The sequence below is a fragment of the Salvelinus namaycush genome, chromosome 11, assembly GCF_016432855.1.
Source record: "Salvelinus namaycush isolate Seneca chromosome 11, SaNama_1.0, whole genome shotgun sequence".
Classification (NCBI taxonomy): domain Eukaryota; kingdom Metazoa; phylum Chordata; class Actinopteri; order Salmoniformes; family Salmonidae; genus Salvelinus; species Salvelinus namaycush.
In genome coordinates this window covers 10,948,029-10,971,715 of record NC_052317.1, presented here as the reverse complement: position 1 = coordinate 10,971,715, position 23,687 = coordinate 10,948,029, and the positions used below count along the sequence as shown (strand labels likewise).

The 23,687-nt window shown below is 39.5% G+C and overlaps 3 protein-coding genes across 3 annotated transcripts in view; 2 read left to right on the top strand and 1 right to left on the bottom strand.

Annotated features, from left to right (window-relative positions):
- The first annotated feature begins 6,402 nt into the window (after positions 1 to 6,402).
- Positions 6,403 to 17,784, top strand: LOC120056277 (ceramide synthase 2-like). Its single transcript, XM_039004524.1, has 10 exons — positions 6,403 to 6,563; positions 7,429 to 7,546; positions 7,893 to 8,011; positions 10,047 to 10,104; positions 10,639 to 10,689; positions 13,436 to 13,528; positions 14,005 to 14,133; positions 16,722 to 16,831; positions 17,132 to 17,288; positions 17,381 to 17,784. Exons 1-10 carry the CDS (start codon positions 6,403 to 6,405, stop codon positions 17,591 to 17,593), a joined length of 1,209 nt encoding a protein of 402 aa, XP_038860452.1. The 3' UTR covers positions 17,594 to 17,784.
- A 1,801-nt stretch (positions 17,785 to 19,585) lies between these two features.
- LOC120055807 (ubiquitin-60S ribosomal protein L40-like) lies at positions 19,586 to 21,762 on the top strand. Its single transcript, XM_039003786.1, has 5 exons — positions 19,586 to 19,673; positions 20,247 to 20,358; positions 20,721 to 20,807; positions 21,194 to 21,296; positions 21,423 to 21,762. Exons 2-5 carry the CDS (start codon positions 20,256 to 20,258, stop codon positions 21,514 to 21,516), a joined length of 387 nt encoding a protein of 128 aa, XP_038859714.1. The 5' UTR covers positions 19,586 to 19,673; positions 20,247 to 20,255; the 3' UTR covers positions 21,517 to 21,762.
- The window catches only part of LOC120056276 (homer protein homolog 3-like), a 28,653-nt gene continuing 26,578 nt past the window's right edge, over positions 21,613 to 23,687 (bottom strand). The window contains exon 9 of the mRNA XM_039004523.1: positions 21,613 to 23,237. Within this exon, the coding sequence (XP_038860451.1) occupies positions 23,052 to 23,237 (186 nt within the window). The 3' untranslated portion in view covers positions 21,613 to 23,051. The remainder of the gene's footprint in view (positions 23,238 to 23,687) is intronic.

The following is a 23,687-nucleotide window of genomic DNA, read 5'->3' as shown; positions in this document are numbered from 1 at the left end:
ACAGTTAAAAGAAGGTGTTTACATCAAACAGTTTACAATGACATCTCACCCCATAGGAGCTCATTGCCTGCACCCCTAAATTCAACCTGAAGCCTATGTGGGTTATGAATGTCTTATGAACCTGTCTTCAATGACAATCCACCAAGCCACTATGAGGTCTACCTGTGTTGATTCTAAGCTTCCTGGAGCAACCGGGAGTGATAAAATCACCCTAAAAGTGTTTTGCCATACCCAACCAGCAGTTTATGATATATAGTGCATTCAACCCTGTGTAAATCAGTCAGTTCTTAACGTATAGACTTAAAACTCAGGATTCTGTAAAAGCATACCCCGAGGGCAGGATATGTATTTACTTATAGCTTCCTGTGCCAACCGGAAGTGCCTTAAAATGGGGTCATAGGTGCTGTTTCGAAGGTTTAAAAAAGTCAGATCTTTCCAAAACTTTAAATGTGTGAATCGGTCAACCCTCATGAACTGTAAATCAGTCATTTCTCTAAACAGATGTCAAAGAAAAGCTCTCTCTCTCTCACACACACACACACACACACACACAGCAAGGATGGAGTGAAAAAGTATGGTGCTTAAAGACACACAGAGCCTTAAATGCTTTTAGGGGGGATCGAGACTTCCATACCCGCTCTGGGAGCACTATACTACCACCCCAAATCAATGGGTGCTGGCCTGAGTGATTTATGGAGGTTTTCAAAAAATATTCTATGTTTTTTCTTCTGGAAAATATTTTATGTTTTTTCTTCTCGAGTCAATGGCCTGAGTGATGTATGGAGGTTTTCAAAAAATAGTCCAAACTTTTCATGCACCTGGTATTTTTTTGGGGGTTACCAGGCGTCATTTTTCAAAACGGTTTAAATTGCTTTTAGGGGGCATCCAGAGTGTCACATGACCGGATGAGGTAACTATTCTTGTTCTTCTTGTAACTTTCCGGTAGGCTAGAAGCTTTCCGGTGTTTTGCTGCTCGACACAGGTCGACGCAGGTATTGCACTTGATTTATCGTTATCGTAACCGTAGGTGCAGCCAAGTGGAAATACGAAAGCTTTCTAGCTATTTCGTACTGACGGTAATTTGAACACAAGAACGTTTCTAGTGAAAAGGTGCTTACACTCAGAGCCATGTATTTACACTCAGCCACCCTAGCCTTATTACGGGTTAACGTTTTGGTAATTTTGGTTGGCCAACAAAATGTAAGACTACAATGACTGCATACGTTTCCCCAAATGTTATACGAAAAAAAAACTTTTTTTTATTGATGGACAATGGCAAGGCTGCCATTGTATTTTCAGTTACATTCTGGTCAATAAAAATGGTTTACACGTTTATTTTTTAAGAAATACATGGAACTACAACCGAATAAAACACCATTAACCATCATGCATTGCTTACATTCATTCTATACTGAAAAGTCTGTTCAGAAAAATCGAAAACAGTACATATAGGCATAAAACCACAATGTTTTAATAGGGATTAAAAAAAGACAATATATATATATATAACCTCTTATAGTTATATGGTTAAAAAAAGACAAAATATCTATATATTCATAACGTAAAATAAATAAATACAGGCGATCGCGTCTATGGTTGTTGCAACGGCTTGTGTGTCGCCTACTGGTTAAATTCGTGTCTTTTCGCACGAATTAAGTAGCACAGAAATTCGTGTATTTTCAAACGAATTGAACCACCCCAAAAATGCACAAAAACGCACGAAATCTGCTGAAATACATTTTGTACATATATGCGCAAATTGAATGTGAGGCTGGGCTGCCTTTTGGCACTTGAAATGCTCAGTCTGATCATGTGGGCATTAGGAAACAAATGTGAAGATATTTACATACACATCCTTGATTGGCTGATATGATGGTCTGAGCCCACCCCTTACCCAACTGAACAGTCATTGGTCTATTACAGTCATACAGTTTAAGTCGAAAGTTTACATACACTTAGATTGGAGTCACTAAAACTCGTTTTTCAACCACCCCACAAATGTCTTGTTAACAAACTATTGTTTTGGCAAGTCGGTTGACACAAGTAATTTTTCCAACAATTGTTTACAGAATACATTATTTCACTTATAATTCACTGTATCACGATTCCAGTGGGTCAGAAGTTTACATACACTAAATTGACTGTGCCTTTAAACAGCTTGGAAAATTCCAGAAAATGATGGCATGGTTTTAGAAGCTTCTGACAGGGTAATTTACATAATTTGAGTCAATTGGAGGTGTACCTGAGGATATATTTCAAGGCCAACCTTCAAACTTAGTGGCTCTTTGCTTGACATAATGGGAAAATCAAAAGAAATCAGTCAAGATCTCAGAAAAAAAATTGTAGACCCCCACAACTCTAGTTCATCCTTGGGAGCAATTTCCAAACGCCTGAAGGTACCACATTCATCTGTACAAACAATAGTACACAAGTATAAACACCATGGGACCACGCAGCCGCCATACCGCTCAGGAAGGAGACACGTTCTGTCTCCTAGAGATGAACGTACTTTGGTGCGAAAAGTGCAAATCAATCCCAGAACAACAGCAAAGAACCTTGTGAAGATGCTGGAGGAAACAGGTACAAAAGTATCTATATCCAAAGTAAAACGAGTCCTATTGTAACGGTGTTCCTCCTCCTCTTCATACGAAGAGGAGGAGTAGTGATTCGACCAAGGCGCAGCGTTGTGATATGACATGATATTTATTTAAACAAGACGAAAACAAACTATACTTGACCAACTAACAAAACAATAAACGATGTAGACTGACCTGAACGTAAGAACTTACATGTAACACGAAGAACGCACGAACCGGGAAAACAGACTACACAAAAACCGAACGAACAAACATACCGAAAACAGTCCCGTGTGGCGCAACATACACAGACACGGAAGACAATCACCCACAAACTAACAGTGTAAAACAGCCTACCTATATATGATTCTCAATCAGAGGAAATGAATAACACCTGTCCCTGATTGAGAACCATATAAGGCTAATTAACCAACACACTCCCACATAGAACAAACAACACAGACTGCCCATCCCAACTCACGCCCTGACCAACTAAACACATACAAAACAAGAGAAAACAGGTCAGGAACGTGACACCTATATCGACATAACCTGAAAGGCCGCTCAGCAAGGAAGAAGCCACTGCTCCAACACCGCCATAAAAATGCCAGACTACGGCTTGCAACTGCACATGGGGACAAAGATTGTACTTTTGGAGAAATGTCCTCTGGTCTGATGAAACAAAAATAGAACTGTTTGGCCATAATGACCATCGTTATATGTGGAGGAAAAAGGGGGATGCTTGCAAGCCGAAGAACACCATCCCAACCGTGAAGCACAGGGGTGGCAGCATCATGTTGTGGGGGTGCTTTGCTGCAGGAGGGACTGGTGCACTTCACAAAATAGATGTCATCATGAGGCAGGAATATGATGTGGATATATTGAAGCAACATCTCAAGACATCAGTCAGGAAGTTAAAGCTTGATCGCAAATGGATCTTCCAAATGGACAATGACCCCAAGCATACTTCCAAAGTTGTGCCAAAATGGCTTAAGGACATCAAAGTCAAGGTATTGGAGTGGCCATCACAAAGCCCTGACGTCAATCCTATAGAAAATTTGTGGCCAGAACTGAAAAAGTGTGTGTGAGCAAGGAGGCCTACAAACCTGACTCAGTTACACCAGCTCTGTCAGGAGGAATTCACCCAACTTATTGTGGGAAGCTTGTTGAAGGCTACCTGAAACGTTTGACCCAAGTTAAACAATTTAAAGGCAATGCTACCAAATACTAATTGAGTGTATGTAAACTTCTGACCCACTGGGAATGTGATGAAAGAAACAAAAGCTGAAAAAAATTATTCTCTCTACTATTATTCTGACATTTCACATTCTTAAAATAAAATGGTGATCCTAACAGACCTAAGACAGGGAATTTTCACTAGGATTAAATGTCAGGAATTGCAATGGCTGTGGAGGAGAAAGTGGCGATCTCTGATCTCTGAAAGTGGCCCAACTCTCTATACAGTACATGGCTCTGGTTTATTATAGTCAGTTCACATTGTGACGTCATGATGTGGGCCAAAAGTTCCATCCCACCTGAGCAGGCTGAAATTACAGGATTTTTTTTCTAACAGCTCTTACACAAAAAGGACATAATCATCATTTTCAGAATTTCAGGGTGTCATTTTTGACCTCATGGTGTAGAAATATACTTTTTAAAAGGCAGACGCTACAAATACAACATTTTCCCCCCACTGTCAATTCAACATCGATCTATTCCTTGTTGGTTCAACATAATTTCATTGCAACGACGTGGAAACAACAGTAATATAACCATTGTGTGCCCAGTGGGTAAGGATCCGAATGTGTTATTTTACACACGCATTCAAGTTTCTGTTTTTACTCTATGCTTTACTCACCCTCTTCTGAACCGTCAACCAATTTGATGGGCATTGATGTATGATGTAGCCTATGTTTCTGCCTCCTATTTCTGAACAGCTGAAATAAAAACTTGGTGGCGATTTGAATGAACATTCCCCCAAAATATACAGTACCAGTCAAATGTTTGGACACACCTACTCATTCAAGGGTTTTTCTGAATTTTTCTATTTTCTACATTGTATTATAATAGTGAAGACATCAAAACTATGAAATAACACATTTGGAATCATGTAGTAACCAAAAAAGTGTTAATCAAATACAAATATATTTTATATTTGAGATTCTGACCAGGTGAATCCAGGTAAAAGCTGTGATCCCTTATTGATGTCACCTGTTAAATCCACTTAAATCAGTGTAGATGAAGGGGAGGAGTCAGGTTAAAGAACGATTTTTAAGCCTTGAGATATGGATTGTGTATGTGTGCCATTCAGAAGGTGAAAGGGCCAGACAAAAGATTTACAGGATATGGTAGTAGGTGCCAGGCATTTGTGTCAAAAACCGTAACGCTGCTGGGTTTTTCACACTCAACAGTTTCCTCTGTGTATCAAGAATGGTCCACCACCCAAAGGACATCCAGCCAACTTGACACAACTGTGGGAAGCATTGGAGTCAACATGGGCCAGCATCTCTGTGGAGCGCTTTCGACACCTTGTAGAGTCCATGACGAATTGCGGCTGAGGGCAAAAGGGGGGGTGCAACTCAGTATTAGGAAGGTGTTCCTGTTTGGTGTACTCAGTTTATAGTTTGCCTAAATAGCTGCATGCAAGCTAACTCCCCTCCTGAACAAAATAACATGAAATCGCTAGACTGCCTGTTGTGTCGCGCTTATGTTTGCTTTCATTACTGTTACGACAGACTAAGAACTACGTTTGTTCGAACAGCGGCAGCGGAGTCACAGAGTGAGCGAGCACTGAGCAGCAGCTGAAAGGACTCGGAGGGGGAAGTGCGCAGCGGAGGGGGAAGCATGCAGATGATCGTGCGCATGGAAAAAATCCAGAACCACATCCACTCTGATAATTTTGGGGGGGAAAATCACGATTTAACTGCACTGCCCCTTTAAATCAAAGACGCCTGCAAAACAGAACATTATTATTATGTTATTATATTATTATTATTATTATATATTATTATTATGCAAAACAGAACACATTACCTGGGTCGCTCCACGAAATTAGTCAATTTTGGGCAGTGTAACTTAGTAAAAAACGTTTGATTTCAACAAATTTTAGCATTCTGTGATGAAGAGCATATGTTCAGCTTAATAAAATACATGTTTTCCTATTAGGTAAGTACTTATTAGGTGCCAATTAAAGTAACAGGGTTGATGATTTCATCTTAAATCAGCCATAAATCCCCTTGTGACAGGGGGAATGGAAGCTTGTTGTGTATAACAGGGAGGGACAATTGAATCACTAATCACATGAAATAATGAATAATTGAATCCCTAATCACATTAAATAAATAATAATTGAATCACTAAATCACATGTAATAAATAATAATCTTCAGAAATTACTTTGCAAAAGCAACAAAATAACGAGGGCTTTACAATGATGGTGACAACTTGGAGACATAGAGTCACAGAGTGCACAGAGGGACATGTCAAAAGGCTGAATCTTGGCACTTAAGCAAGTCTTTATATTAAAAATCAGATTTATTGAATCTTCATTTAATATAACAGGCTTTTACAATTCATTACTGGTGTACAATTTCTACTTATAATATCAAAAGGGACTCATTTCGTGGAATGACTGAAGTCTATTGCTGGTACAACACATATTACCTGCTATGTCAACATTATCGTAAAGATGACACAAAAATGTTATCTGATTAAGAAACATTCAGAGCATAGTCACACTGTCAGACTGACATCCACGATTCACAAATTCAACTCAAATCAATTATATATCATTAAGCCACTTATCCCTCTTCACGCCTTCATCCAGCATGGACCTCCTGCCAGATCTGTGGAGGCATGAGTACTGGCTGCCTCCTGGGATCACCTGGAGAGACATGGAGCAGATGCAGGAGTGTCCGCGACCCCGTGACCTGCTGTTCGCCTTGCCTCTGGCTCTAGGGTTCATTGTCCTCCGTCTAGTATTTGACAGGTAACTTTTTTGAAACTACTGTATGGACCACATCTTGGATACGATCTTCATTTGCAACAATACTTTGGCCAGTAATCAACAAGAATGTGTGTCTGAAATATGATTCAGTGACACGTAAAAAGGGGAAGATTCAACTCACACAATGGAACAATCTGATTGTACAGAAATGTGAAACTGCACCATTTCACTGAAATCAAGTGAACGGGTGAAAATGTTTGAGTAATGGCATCAAGTATTTTTATAGTTGAAGAATAGCATGATTTTTCCACAGTGTGACTGTTCCGCAGCACGGGTTTGATTGAATTCTTGATGAAGTCTTGTCATGCAACATCACCCGACAACAAACAGTAGCAGTGAAATGAAATCCGCATAGGTCGAGGCTGTATTGTTGGTTGCCCTGCTCTGTATGCCTGCAGGTGCTTTGGCGGGTGTTGTTGGCAGTAGCGTAGGACAGTTGGGAATAGTAGAGGGAGCAGGTGTCAGCACTTTGCTGAAAGAGAGAGCAGCAGCAGGTAGAGCGGAGAGAGGGTGGGCTCTGTTGCTACAGCAGCCGTTTCCCATGGTAACCCGACTGATCCCCGTAAGCTTTCTCTGGCCTAATAAATGGCTTAAAGAGGTTATTACAGCAAAACAGAGACAAGTTTTAAGTTAACGTTTTATTCGTCATACGTACAGGACACACAATAATAATAATAAAAGACGAGCACAGATATTCTGTATAGCACAGACACACACACACACACACACATCATGTATAGATTATCAAAGAACTATAGAAACACACCTATTGTCATGTTGTCATTAGTATTACTACACTTCTTGCTGTGAAGATCAACATTTGCGCTTATGTTTTCCTCACCGCTAGGGTTGTGGCTCCCCCTTTGGGCAGATGTGTGGGGTTGAGGAACAGACTACGCATGGCTGTCGCTCCCTCCACGAAGCTTGAGTCATTCTACACCCAACAAAACCGACAACCATCTCAGGTTAGTGTCAGAGACATCAAACTCTGATAATAGTATGTGCCGGTCTTGATCTCTTACGTCAACATAGCTGCTGGAAGTGTTTGCACTGTGGGAATGGAAGGCTGACGGGGACATGCCTGCTATGATAGTGAAATAGATAACGCACAAGCATCCTGGTCTACAAGTTCCTGGAAAATGTTGATACAGGTGCATAACCACAGAATTAAGTTACTGTGTAACTACATTGGAATAGTAACAGATTACAAATAGGTTTGGACATATTGGACGAATAAATAATTACTTTTAGCGAGAGCTGTAGTATACTTACAGCTGTAGTAATGTTCTGTCTATATCCCTTCATTTTTAGAGTGATATCATCAGTCTAATGGCACAATGTGACAAAACCCAGAGACAAATTGAGACCTGGTTCCGTCACCGCAGAAACCAAGACAGGCCCAGCTACACCAAGAGGTTCTGCGAGGCTTGGTAAGTCCCGTCTTGACTAAGCAAAGGGTTTTTGCCCTTTCATTTAGCTTCATTCACTTGTATGACCATTTTTTTTCAATAATTTAATTTAACCTTCATTTAACCAGTCAGTTGAGAACAAAGTCTTGTTTATTTACAATGAAGACCTGGTTATCCAGAAAAGGACTGTAAAATTCAATGATGTTTGATGTCATTCCATTTTCATGTTGCCAATGCAGCTCTAGTTGTAAGACTTTAAGGGGCAATTCCACCACTTTTCAACATCATTTTCATTATCTCCAGCACAATACCAGTGTCTACATATGTGAAAATGGCACATTTTTACCTTTTGTAGAAAAAAAAAATAAAGTTAAAAAGTTCTACCCTATGACTTTATATATATTTTTTAAATCACTGTTTAATTACTTTTAATCCTACCCTTTGAGGAATTGTCTTATCTTTTGAACCACAGATAATAGAAACACGCTGTTTTTACATACAGTACCAGTCAAAAAGTTTTACACAAATCAAAATATATTTTATTTGCGAGATTCTTCAAAGTAGCCACCCTTTGCCATGATGACAGCTTTGCGCACACTCTTGGCATTCTAAACCAGCTTCATGAGGTAGTAGCCTGGAATGCATTTCCATTAACAGGTGTGCCTTATTGAAAGTTAATTTGTGGAATTTCTTTCCTTCTTAATGCGTTTGAGCCAATCAGTTGTGTTGTGACAAGGTAGGGGTGGTATACAGAAGAGAGCCCTATTTGGTAAAGACAAAGTCCATATTATGGCAAGAACAGCTCAAATAAGCAAAGAGAAATGACGGTGCATCATTACTTTAAGACATAAATTCGGAAAATGTCAAGAACTTTGAAAGTTTCTTCAAGTGCAGTCACAAAAACCATCAAGTGCTATGATGAAACTGGCTCTCATGAGGACCGCCACACGAAAGCAAGACCCAGAGTTACCTCTGCTGCAGAGGATAAGTTCATTAGATTTGCCAGCCTCAGAAATTGCAGCCCAAATAAATGCTTCACAGAGTTCAAGTAACAGACACAGCTCAACATCAAGTGTTCAGAGGAGACTGCGTGAATCGGGCCTTTGTGGTCGAATTGCTGCAAAGAATCCACTACTAAAGGACACCAATAAGAAGAAGAGACGTGCTTGGGCCAAGAAATATGAGCAAGGGACATTAGACCGGTGGAAATCTGTCCTTTGGTCTGATGAGTCCAAATTTGAGATTTTTGGTACCAACCGCCGTGTCTTTGTGAGACGCAGAGTAGGTGAACGGGTGATCTCTGCATGTGTGGTTCCCACCGTGAAGCATGGAGGAGGAGGTGTGATGGTGTGGGGGTGCTTTGCTGGTGACACGGTCTGTGATTTATTTAGAATTCAAGGCACACTTAACCAGCATGGCTACCACAGCATTCTGCTGCGATACGACATCCCATCTGGTTTGCGCTTAGTGGGACTATCATTTGTTTTTCAACAGGACAATGACCCAAAACACACCTCCAGGCTGTGTAAGGGCAATTTGACCAAGGAGAGTGATTGAGCGCTGCATCAGATGACCTGGCCTCCACAATCACACGACCTCAACCCAATTGCGATGGTTTGGGATGAGTTGGACCGCAGAGTGAAGGAAAAGCGACCAACAAGTGCTCAGCATATGTGGGAACTCCTTCAAAACTGTTGGAAAAGCATTCCCCATGAAGCTGGTTAAGAGAATGGCAAGAGTGTGCAAAGCTGTCATCAAGGCAAAGGGTGGCTACTTGAAGAATCTAAAATCTAAAATATATTTCTATTTGTTTAACACTTGTTTGGTTACTACATGATTCCATGTGTATTATTGCATAGTTTTGATGTCTTCACTATTATTCTACAATGTGGAAAATAGTAAATATAAAGAAAAACCCTTGAATGAGTAGGTTTGTCCAAACATTTGACTGGTACTTTATGTAGACACTGGTTTGGTGCTGGATATGATGAATATGAGGTTGAAAAGTGGCGGACTTGCCCTTTAAATTGTAACTAAAACCTGTGTCATTTTGCAGTTGGAGGTTTTTCTTCTACCTCATAGCTTTCCTAGCTGGACTCGCAACTTTGATCAATGTGGGTATTAGTATGAACCAAAACCCTTCAGACCTGCGTTCAAATACATGTGTATTTGATTATGTGTAATTTATATACTTATTTATTTGTATTTGAGTATTTTCAAATAATGTGGCCCGAATCAACTACATCTGTTGGAAGTATTTTCAATTACTTTCCAATAAACAGCCGACTATCTGAAAGATTTTTCAAATACTTATTTCCAAATATATTATTTCAATACCAAACAGACCTGGTTCAAATGCATAGGAGTATATAAATATTTGTGTATTTGAGTATTTTCAAATAACCGCCATTACTTTCCAAGTCTATTTCCAAATACATTCTAATATCAAATCAAATGTTTTTTTTTTTAAATAAAACAAATATATAACTACTTGTGTTTTCAAATACAAAATACCAAAATACTTACTTCCACATGTATTTGAAAGTAATTGAAATACCCTAAATAGTTTTTGAACCCAGGTCTGTTCAGGTCACATGGGCTTCATCTCCATGAGAAACTTGTTTATTCCCGACCTCCTTTCCCTTTAGAAATCCTGGTTTTGGGACCAGAGAGAATGCTGGACAGGATATCCACAACAAGTAAGCTCACATGTTCTGTTTTCCCTTCAATCCATGTCTATACCCTCTACATTTATAACCATATAGCTTTTAACTTAGAGAGCACAAATATGTATATGCCTTCAGAAAGTATTCACACCCCTTGACTTTTTCCACATTTTGTTGTGTTACAAATTTAATTGTATTTTTTGTGTTACTGATCTACACAAAATACTCTAATGTCAAGTGGAAGAAAAATTCACTAATATAGATAAGTATTCAAACCCTCTGAGTCAAACCCCCTCTCCCCTGTAACTATTCCCCAGGTCGTTGCTGTAAATGAGAACTTGTTCTCAGTCAACTTACCTGGTAAAATAACAGATAAATAAATAAATAAAATTAAAAATACATGTTAGAATCACCTTTGGCAGCGATTACAGTTGTGAGTATTTCTGGGTGAGTCTCTAAGAGCTTTCCACATGTGGATTGTGCAACATTTGCCCATTCTTTTTTAAATTCTTCAAGCTCTGTTAAGTTGGTTGTTGATCAATGCTAGACAGCTATTTTCATGTCTTGCCATAGATTTTCAAGTCGCTTTAAGTGAAAACTAACTACTGTAGGCCACTCAGGAACATTCAATGTCGTCTTGGTAAGCAACTCCAGTGTATATTTGGCCTTGTGTTTTAGGTTATTGTCCTGCTGAAAGGTGAATTTGTCTACCAGTATCTGTTGGAAAGTAGACTGAAACAGGTTTTCCTCTAGGATTTTATCCTAAAAATGTATCTAGTCCTTGCTAAGCATACCCATAACATGATGCAGCCACCACCATGCTTTAAAATATGAAGAGTGGTACTCAGTCATGTGTTGTGTTATATTTTCCAACATTAACTACAATGTTGTTGATCCATCCTCAGTTTTCTCCTATCACAGCCATTAAACACTGTAACTGTTTTAAAGTCACCCGGCCTCATGGTGAAATCCCTGAGCGGTGTCCTTCCTCTCCGGCAACTGAGTTAGGAAGGACGCCTGTATCTTTGTAGTGACTGGGTGTATTGATACACCATCCAAAGTGAGATTAATAACCTCACCATACTCAAAGGAAAATTAAATGTCTGCTTTTTGATTTTTACCCATCTACCAATAGGTGCCCCTCTTTATGAGGCATTGGAAAACCTCCCTGTTCTTTGTGGTTGAATCTGTGTTTGAAATTCACTGCTTGACTGAGGGACCTTACAGATAATTGTATGTTTGGGGTACAGAGATGAGGTAGTCATTAAAAAATCATGTTAAACACTAGTATTGCACACAGTGAGTACATGCAACTGATTATGTGACTTGTTTAAGGGACACTTCGGGATGTTGGCATTTGGGCCCTTTTTCTACTTCCCCAAAGTCATATCAACTTTTGGAAACCATTTTTATGTCTCTGTGTCCAGTATTAAGGAAGTTAGAGGTAGTTTTGCGAGCCAATGGTAACTAGCGTTAGAGCAATGACTGGAAGACTGGAAGTCTATGGGTATCTCCTAGCAGCTAGCAAATACCAATACACTTCCAATTATTGCGCTAATGCTAGCTAGTAATTGCGCTAACGCTAGTTAGTAATTGCGCTAGCGCTAGTTAGTAATTGCGCTAGCGCTAGTTAGCAACTTCTTTCAAACTGCACGCAGAGACATAAACATGGTATCCACACGTTCATCTGACTCTGGGGAAGTAGATAAAAAAATCCTGAAGTATCGACTTAAGTACATTTTTACTCCTGAACTTATTTAGGCTAGACATAACAAAGAGGTTGAATATTTATTGATTTCAGAAATTTATTAATTAGAAAAAATGACAAAAACCATCATTCCACTTTGACGTTATGGGGTATTGTGTGACATAAAATCTAAATTAATTCCATTTTAAATTCAGGTTGTGACACAACAAAATATGGAAAAAGTTTTAGGGGTGTGAATAATTTCTGAAGGCACTGTACTTTTCTGTACTGTACTGTTTTTGTCCCTTGAGTGTACATGACATACTGTAGGCTTAACCTTATACCAACAATGATATGACCTAATACTGTTAGATCCTGTCCATACTGTATATCTGGCAATCAAAAACCAGGTGTTGGTATTTGGTGCATAGTCGTGATGGGACAAAACATCACTGGCCCTACCTAAGTATGAGGATGTACAGTATGGTTCATTATGGAATTCCCACTCATTAATTTCCCCATTCATTTGGTGGTGGACAAAGACATTCCGCTCAAAACAATGGCTCATTGTCATCGGCAAAAATAACATTCTGCACACTTTAACTGTATAATCCCAAGTGTGCTTATTCAACTACTGTATATACCTTTTCTATTATGGTTCTAAAATCTTGTTTTTTGCAGATGAAAATGTATATTTTCCTTGATATTCAGCACCGGTACATAGCCAGTGGAAGTGCATATGTTACACCCAATCATAGTCATGCTGTACGCTAACACTGTGTTTCCCTATCCTCAAATAAAATCAAATACAATTTTATTGGTCACATACACATGGTTAGCAGATGTTAATGCGAGTGTAGCAAAATGCTTGTGCTTCTAGTTCCGACAATGCAGTAATATCTAACAAGTAATCTAACAAATTCACAACAACTACCTTATACACACCCAAATGTAAAGAGATGAATAAGAATATGTACATATAAATATATGGATGAGCGATGGCCGTGCGGCATAGGCAAGATGCAGTCGATGGTATAGAATACAGTATATACATATGAGATGAGTAATGTAGGATGTGTAAATCCTCTGCAGCCAATTGAGAGAGCCCACTTCTGGTACTACCAGCTGGAGCTGGGCTTCTACCTCTCCCTGCTTCTCTGTGTCTCTGTGGACGTCAAGAGGAAAGTAAGTCCCTTCATCTACCTGCTCCTCACTTCCTGCCAGGACCATGATAATAAGCAGTCCCTATTTATCACACATCCTAATAGAGAAGAGCAAGGATCAGGGTGCGACATTATTTGCGCTCCCTCATATTTCATACATGATCAGCTCTACTGGCTGTTCTGCTATTTAAAGATACTGTACATGTTACTTGTATTACGGATAATAATAGACTCAAAGACCTGTCAGGTGAATGGATAATCTACTTCAATGCTCACATTTCTTCCTCAGAGAAATAAAGGGTCAACAGTGTCTTTCAATGATTTAATCCCTGGTCTGATTAGTCATTGAGATCACGTTGAACAAATACGGTATAGTATTCTAAAGCAAAGCATTTGGTATTCCCCAGAAAGGTTTCTTCATTTTTGGATGTACAGTACATAAAGTCATACTTTTGACATTAGCTATCACATTACTCTACTTAGCTCTCTGATTTCTAGGATTTCAAGGAGCAGGTGATTCACCACATTGCCACAATCTTCCTGCTTGGTTTCTCCTACTGTTCCAACTATGTACGGATAGGTACTTTGGTGATGCTGCTTCACGACTCCTCTGACTTCCTCCTAGAGGTAAGAGCTGGATCACAGCCCAGCCAATCTCCCCATAAACATCAGTCTGTATTTCCTAAGATATTCAAAATCATGTATTTCACTTGGGACTGGTGAAAATGTACTGCACCTAAACAGGTTAGAGCTTGTCTGACGTGTTGAGAAAATGTGTCTCTTTTTTCCCCCACTGGTCTCACTATTTTTGCCATTGAGGTTCAATGAGGAACATAATGGTCAAATTAGCATGGCATGTCTTATGACTCACTAGCCCTGTTTACACCTGGTTCTGATTTGTGTCCTTTGTCCTGATCTTGGCCACATTCTGATTGTGCCCACATAGAATTGAAGTCAGAAGTTTACATACACTTAGGTTGGAGTCATTAAAACTCGTTTTTCAATCACTCCACAAATTTCTTGTTAACAAACTATAGTTTTGGCAAGTCGGTTAGGACATCTACTTTGTGCATGACACAAGTCGTTTTTACAACAACTGTTTACAGACAGATTATTTCACTTATAATTCACTGTATCACATTTCCAGTGGGTCAGAAGTTTACATACACTAAGTTGACTATGCCTTTAAACAGCTTGGAAAATTACAGAAAATTATGTCATGGCTTTAGAAGCTTCTGATAGGCTAGTTGACATAATTTAAGTCAATTGGAGGTGTACCTGTGGTTGTATTTCAAGGCCTACCTTCAAATTCAGTGCATCTTTGCTTGACATCATGGGAAAATCAAAAGAAATCAGCCAAGACCTCAGAAAAAAAATTGTAGACCTCCACAAGTCTGGTTCATCCTTGGGAGCATTTTCCAAATGCCTGAAGGTACCACATTCATCTGTACAAACAATACGCAAGTATTAACACCATGGGACCACACAGCCATCATACCGCTCAGGAAGGAGACGCGTTCTGTCTCCTAGAGATGGACGTACTTTGGTGCGAAAAGGCCAAATCAATCTCAGAACAACAGCAAAGGCCCTTGTGAAGATGCTGGAGGAAACAGGTACAAAAGTATCTATATTCACAGTAAAACGAGTCCTAAAACGACATAACCTGAATGGCCGCTCAGCAAGGAAGAAGCCACTGCACCAAAACCGCCATAGAAAAGCCAGACTACAGTTTGCAACTGCACATGGGGACAAAGCTCGTACTTTTGGAGAAATGTCCTCTGGTCTGATGAAACAAAAATAGAACTGTTTGGCCATAATGACCATCGCTATTAGTGTGGAGGGAAAAAGGGGGAGGATTGCAAGCCGAAGAACACCATCCCAACCCTGAAGCACTGGGGTGGCAGCATCATGTTGGGGGGTGCTTTGCTGCAGGAGGCACTGGTGCACTTCACAAAATAGATGGCATCATGAGGCAGGAAAATTATGTGGATATATTGAAGCAACATCTCAAGACATCAGTCAGGAAGTTAAAGCTTTGTCGCAAATGGGTCTTCCAAACGGACAATGACCCTAAACATACTATCAAAGTTGTGGCAAAATGGCTTAAGGACAAAAAAATCAAGCTATTGGAGTGGCCATCACAAAGCCCTGACTTCAATCCTATAGAGAATTTGTGGGCAGAACTGAAAAAGCGTGTGCGAGCAAGGAGGCTTACAAACCTGACTCAGTTACATCAGCTCTGTCAGGAGGAATGGGCCCAAATTCACCCAACTTATTGTGGGAAGCTTGTGGAAGGCTACCCGAAGCGTTTGACCGAAGTTAAACAATTTAAAGGCAATGCTACCAAATACTAATTGAGTGTATGTGAACTTCTGACCCACTGGGAATGTGATGAAAGAAACAAAAGCTGAAATAAATAATTCTCTCTACTATTATTCTGACATTTTACATTCTTAAAATAAAGTGGTGATCCTAACTGACCTAAGACAGGGAATGTTTACTCAGATTAAATGTCAGGAATTTTGAAAAACTGAGTTTAAATGTATTTGGCTAAGGTGTATGTAAACTTCTGACTTCAACTGTATTTAGACAGGTGTAGACCATCAAAAGACACATTGTGATCTGATTGCGATCAGATCTTCCTGACCACCCCCGGAGAGAGTCAGACATGCATTGTGTCTGGATATCTTACAAGTGTAGACAGATATGGACAGAGAAACCATTTTAATTATAATTATTCCGCCCTCTAAAATTATTGACAGGTGGCACCATTGACTGGTTAAATCAATATGTGTCTTACAATAAGTAAATATTGAAATCTGGTCACAATCCAGACACAGTGGACGGATAACGGCCACGTTTTAATACCATGTGTAGACACATTTCTGGAAATGTGGGCACAATTAAAGAATGTAGACAAGATCAGGACAAAGGACCCATGTTAGCACCAGGTATAAACGAGGCTTCTTATTCATAGTCAGACATTAGTGTGACCTTGGTTTACCTGTAGTGCCAGGAATGTGAACCAGTCTGTCAATTATCATTCAATACCAATAGAGAGAGAATTCAAAAGACCAAAAGCTAAGTGTAATGCATTTTATGCACATTCATACATATTAGCCTCATCACCTAATTTATTCCTATAGAAACATATTTCAATGTTAGCATTTGTTTGCATTATGGATCCATCTTAGAATATCTTACTGTTTTTACAGTCTGCCAAGATGTTCAACTATGGCACGGGCTGGAGGAAGACGTGCGACACGTTGTTTGTCATTTTTGCTGCTGTCTTCCTGGTGACTCGCCTGGTGGTGTTTCCCAGCAAGTAAGACCAACTCAGTGATGTCTCTTAGTTCTAAATGTTTTTTTCATGACATTATAATACAATTAACATTATCTGCATTTGTGAATTTATTCGTATTGATAGTGAATGTTACACTACTTTTCATTGGTTACTTAATTGTATCAAAATGACTTTATTGGCCATCTAATCCACAACAATGTTTGTTGGAGCAACAATTTAATGAACAAAATGTCTTAGAATAGAATGGTTTACACCTGGGATATATTGACTCTAATCATTGCATTACTTGCTTCCTCTTCCCCTCTCTGCCCTGATTTCTAGAATAATCCACACAACCCTTGTGTTGTCCATGGAAGTCTTTGAACCCTTTGCTGGCTACTACTTTTTCAACATTCTTCTGATGGTGCTACAAGCACTTCATGTCTTCTGGGCCGTGTTAATCCTACGGATGGCCAACAAGTTTCTATTCTTGGGCAAGGTGAGTATATGAGGTCACAAAATGTCCAGGAAGCAAGTAGTCTATCACATGTTTCATGAGTCTTCATGATGTGTATCTTTTTGTGTCTTTAGCTGGATAAAGATGAACGCAGTGATGAAGAGAGTGAGGAGGAGGAGGATGACAAGGGAGAGGGGGAGGAGAAAGACGAAGAGGGGGAGTGTTGTTGGGAGAGAAGGAAAGATGCCCTGAACTCCAAACTGAAAATGCTGAGCAAAAGCTTTGTCTTAAACAACCTGACCAATCACAGAGCTGCTATTGTGAGCAAGATGCGCAAAGCGAGGTAGAATTATGAACCTAGACAGAGTGATTGTTTTCTGTCAACAATTAAGTTACATTATAGACCAGTTCGGATGGAGTACTTTTTCTCCATCTGGCCACTATTCCTCTCCGCATAGTCTACTTGATAGCAATTGGTCTGCCTATTTCAGTCTTTTCAAGACTGGAAAACTCTGTATGAAAGAGACTTGCTTTCACATTTTGGCTACAGATTATTTGTTGAATTAAGAGATTCATGCTTCAGTATACTGAATGTTTGTTACAAAAAGGTTTGATATCTCTGTAGGAATTGTTTTGAGTGCAGTTTTTGTAAATGTAATTGTTTTGTAATTCAACATGTCGTTTTTCAACTATATAATTGTATTTCATGGTCAAGATTTATAATAGTGGGCTTATTGTGATGCTCCAGAGCTTTTGTATAATTTCAGCCAGTAATTTAGAAAGTATTGCTCAAGAGCCAAAACGGGTCCCCTAAAATTGTGCACAATGGTGTACTACGTCATCCAATTTGTACAATATGTTATGAATTTGTAAGTGATACATCTCTTCTCTTAACACGTATGGACCCAGAATCCAGCATCTGACCAATTACACAAGACTTTGTTCTGGGTTTACCGAGGTTAGAGTAGGCTACACTGTTGTAAATGATAGGGCTATACAACAGCTGTAATGCAATTGCAGAAAAACAGATTTGACTCGTTTTGCATGGATCAAATGTTGTATCACCGAGTGTGATTGGTGTTGTTTTCGTTTAACCAATGTATGATTTTTTTTACCAAGACATTGGTAAAAAGTATGATTTTGGAACAATACATGATTTAATTCACTGTAGTCCTGCTATGCTAACGCTTTGCGTTTTCAATATTTAATGATCTTTTGCATTGAATTTACTCAATTTACCTTTGGGCAGAGGGGTGCAGGTCATTGTGTCATAGCAAATGCTTGGCCTAATAGCGTCCTCTAAATGGTGAATAAACCTTCATCATTTTGGAATGTATAGGCCTACCTTCAGTGACTTTCGTCGTTTGGTTGAAACTTTTAATCATGTGAAATGCAGTGTATCAATTGTTGCATGACACAGAACTAGGGATAAGTGTGTGTTGTTGGTATGGTCCCACAGACGAGGCCTACCTGTTTTTAAAACCTCTACAGGATCGGTGGGTCCCCCATGGGACCGTTGAGCTAACGTCGGCTAATGTGATTAGCATGAGGTTGTAAGTAACAAGAACATTTCCCAGGACATAGACATATCTGATATTGGCAGAAAGCTTAAATTCTTGTTAATCTAACTGCACTGTCCAATTTACAGTAGCTATTACAGTGAAAGAATACCATGCTATTGTTTGAGGAGAGTGCACAGTTATGAACTTGAACATGTATTAATAAACCATTTAGGCACATTTGGGCAGTCTTGATACAAAAGCTTGAACAGAAATGCAATGGTTCATTGGATCAGTCTAAAACTTTACACATACACTGCTGCCATCTAGTGGCCAAAATCTAAATGGCACCTGGGCTGGCATAATAAATTATGGCCTTTCCCTCGCATTTCAAAGATAATGTATTATCTTTTACCAGATCTAATGTGTTATATTCTCCTACATTCATGTAACATTTCCACAAACTTCAAAGTGTTTCCTTTCAAATGGTATCAAGAATATGCATATCCTTGCTTCAGGTCCTGAGCTACAGGCAACTGTTTTTGGTGAACTCGGGGTCTCAACCTACTGTCGAGAGTTAGAATAGTGTAATAGAATACGCAAGGTGCAATTTCAAAATTTGGTTGCGCATCATGCAACAGCAGTAACGATTTTATTGGGCCTCCACCCTTCCAAAGACAACATATATAGAAAAGGACAAAGCCCGGGATGCATTTGAACACTGATTAAGGCAATTATCTTCCAGCATGGCATGATTTGCAACACTGATCTGTCATCCCGATTTGCAATCCTATCATGTCTGGTGGTCAACGCGCCAAGAATCCTCCAGACCAGTAGATGGCGGTAACGGTGCATGATGTGTTAGAAGGAAGAACACGTTCAAGTTCCTGATGTTCTGTTCTCCTGAAGCCAGCAGTGGTGTTTGACGGTGAGTTGTTTAACCAGCTAGCTAAAGCGTCAATATATCCTCTGTTATGAACATATGTTGAGGATCAGCTATCAGCAGTTAAGTGTCTAGATATCTGAAACTGGCTGGCTGATAGCTCCAAGGTGTGTGAGAACAGGTGGTTGGCTAGTGGGCTAACATTAGTTGATGGCTAGCTTGCTAACACCCGTGGGCCAGTGTGCCATTTCCAAATTAGCTAAACCAACAGCCATATTACGAATATTTAAATCATGTCATCTAGGAATAGTTATCAGATGGGTGACTGGTGAAATAAATTACTGTAACGTTATTCAGACAAGTAGTTAACTAAACAGCCCGGACCAAGCTGACAATCATTGCCAGCCAACTAGTAACTTAGATGTATGAAACCAGTAGCCTGCTGATTTCCCAGACAGACGCATGATAAAGCTAAGTAGACATTCTCATTAGAGCATGCATTTTTTTCTTCCAGGACTAGGATTAATATTTTTCTAGGAAACTGGCCTAGCTATGTTTACGAAACAAGCAACTACTGTCAATTTAATAAATGCAACCCCCGCCTTGCTTCTACTACAGCCATCAAATATGCAGATCTTTGTGAAAACCTTGACGGGTAAAACCATCACCCTTGAGGTGGAACCCAGTGATACTATCGAGAATGTGAAGGCCAAGATTCAAGACAAAGAAGGTAAATCAATCTCAGCAAACGTTGCTTGGCCCAGATCTAGGATCAGTTTACCCCAGGGCTGTCAACCCTGTTCCTGGAGAGCTACTGTAGGTTTTCACTCCAACCGTAATCTAGCGCACCCTTTTCTAATAATTAACTGGTTGATAAAACTGAATCAATTTAGTTACAACTGGGGTTGGAGGGAAAACCTACAGGAAGAGAGGAACAGGGTTGGAGAGCCCAGGCTTTCCTTCTCTAAATCCTTCAACCTTAGTAGGACAAAAACTCCACATTAGATCTTTGTAGATGGGCAACTACTTCATTTGGGGTACATGTGGATGGTTTCTGCCGAACATACTTATGTTTGCTGCTTACCCTTTCAGGTATTCCTCCCGACCAACAGCGACTCATCTTCGCTGGCAAACAGTTGGAGGATGGCCGCACGTTGTCAGACTACAACATTCAGAAAGGTACTACTTGACAAATCCAATTATCAATAATACTGTTTGTTCAGACCATGACGGACAATTGCTCAGTCTTCAGTGTTTACCCTAATCATGGCATTGAGGCTTATATCATCTCTTCATAGTCCATGGGAACATATGGACCTTCTGTCTAATGGTATGCATGCTGTAATATTCACAAATCACATATTAGCAGGTTTAATGCCTCCTACATTATTGAAATGTTTATATAAATACAATGTCGGTTCAAATGTCCAACTTTTAGAAACACATTTTGTGATACTCCATGGAAAACAGTGGCAAGTGTTAGAGTGGACAATCCTTTATTTCAAATACAATGAAATAAAGAATACTGTGTCATTTTGTTCACGTGTCACCACTTTGCTTTCCAGAGTCCACTCTTCATCTCGTCCTGCGTCTGAGAGGAGGTATCATCGAGCCTTCCCTGAGACAGCTTGCACAGAAATACAACTGTGACAAAATGATCTGCCGCAAGTATGTCTGCGTCCATTAACTGAAGACAAAATAAAATGTACACCAAGTTACAGCCATCTACTGATCCAGGTCTGTGTGGAGATTGGGGTCTTTTCATTTATGATGTTGGTGCTCTCTGCATTTCAGATGCTATGCACGTCTTCACCCCCGTGCAGTCAACTGCCGCAAAAAAAAGTGTGGGCACACCAGCAACCTGCGCCCCAAGAAGAAGCTGAAGTAAACTAGCATTCTCTTTGATGTTTTCAATAATAAAATTGAAATGGAAAAGACTGTCATTCATGCTGCCATAAACCTTGACTTACTATACAGAACAGGGCAAATTTTCTGATTATTCCATGTCCTTTATTTTTTATTTTTTTTACAATTTCCTTGAACAAGGCTCATTTAAAAATGCAACATTTTTCTCCACTTGTGTGCCTTGATTTAAATATCATATGTGCAATTAAACTTGCAATTTCATCAGGCATTCTTTAACAGTAAATGCAAATACAGCCACTCACATAAGGCATATAGTATTGTCTCTAACCTAAACATTAAGCCTCATCTACTGCTATTACTGGTTAGATGCTGGAGGGAAATAACCACTGATCAGATGAATTCATTCAAGTGTCAATGATACATTTATATCAATTAAATCTCACTACTGGACAATCTGGCTAGAGACAACTGCTCAAATCTTAATTTATACATTGATTTATTGCAAGAGCAAGCACTTACATGTAATTCTTATCGCCTAAATCATCAGGACTAATCTAAACTTTAATTTAACATTCTATGAACACAGGAGAAGCTGAGTCAAGCTTTCGAAAGCTCTTACTTTGAGAACTCAACTCTCTTTGGTGTCTTTAGTTCTTAGATGGAACATTCACAGGAATTCAAGATACCCTCATGCTTCATACCTCTTATCACACTACTACCAACATGCCATGGTACCAATAAAGTTCTATATCTACAACTCAAACCCGGAGACAGCTGACGTGTCAAACAGTACAGTGAATCATTGTTTCTTTACAGATCGCTCATTCTTTGACGCATGCGTTTAAGTTTCTTATTGGATGCATGAATCGTTAACATGTCACAGGTTAACTCCACTGCTGCAGCATATCTTTCGGCCTCTGACACTTTCACTAACTTTGCTCAGATGTATAAAAAAAAAAAGTGAATATTTTGTCAATTATCTTGAGTTGTATTCTAATTGGATGAGGTGATAGCTGTCAACCACATTTAAAAAAAAAAAATCAATTTTCTGCATGGTGTACTGCTTCTTTCCAAATACATAGTTTGGTTGCACTGAAAGATCTCTCAAAACCATTTTTTATCTCACTGGAGAATTAACAAATAATCCACGTTGCTCATTATAGGATTACATTCCCAATTTTGTATAAAATCAGTTGATTTCAAAAGTATGAAAACTATATCTACAAGCACCTAATGATCTCCTTATTGTTCTCATTCTTGACAATATTCCTAATCTCAAATGAACAGTCTAGCATTTAGATCATTGCCTAGAATGTTAAGACAGCAACATGAATTACAGCACAACATCGGACATAGCAGATACACTGCCTAGGTAACACCACAACCTACGCTTAACAAGCTGTACAGTGATGCTGCTGTAAGGACCCAGAGCAGCCATCTTCCCACAGCAGAAGTGGTGTTGTGCTTTATAGCAAGAGAGGACCAGCTCGTTCTCTTTTCCAAATTCCTCTCTTTGCATTGGCCATCGCTAAGAGACCCATCCTCTTCTCTTTCACACTATTTGTCAATGAGCTTGACCATGCTCTGCCGAAGGTCGTTCAGGTCAAAGATCTTGACGTCCAGGATCTCAATGGCCCTCTGCACTTCACTCTCCGTGCGGTCCCGCTCCTCCAGGGAGGCGGACAGGTTCTGCTCCATGTTCTGCACCCGCCGCTCCAGCTCCAGGTTACGCATCTCCATCTCCTGAGAAACCACAGAGCATCCTACTTGCTTGTTGTTCAAATCAAATTGTATTGGTCACATATTTAGCAGATGTTATTGCGGGTGTAGCGAAATGCTTGTGTTCCAAGCTCCAACTGTGCAGTAGTATCTAACAATTCACAACAACAAACAAATCTAAAAGTAAAAGAATAGAATTAAGAAATATTTACACAACCGTTCAAAAGTTTGGGGTCACTTAGAAATGTCCTTGTTTTTGAAAGAAAAGCACATTTTTTTGTCCATTAAAATAACATAACATTTCTCAGAAATACAGTGTAGACATTGTTAATGTTGTAACTGACTATTGAAGAAAGTTATTTGTTTTGAACCTGTAATCGAACCCCCAAATGCTGATGCTCCAGATACTCAACTAGTCTAAAGGCCAGTTTTATTGCTTCTTTAATTAGCACAACAGTTTTCAGCTGTGCTAAC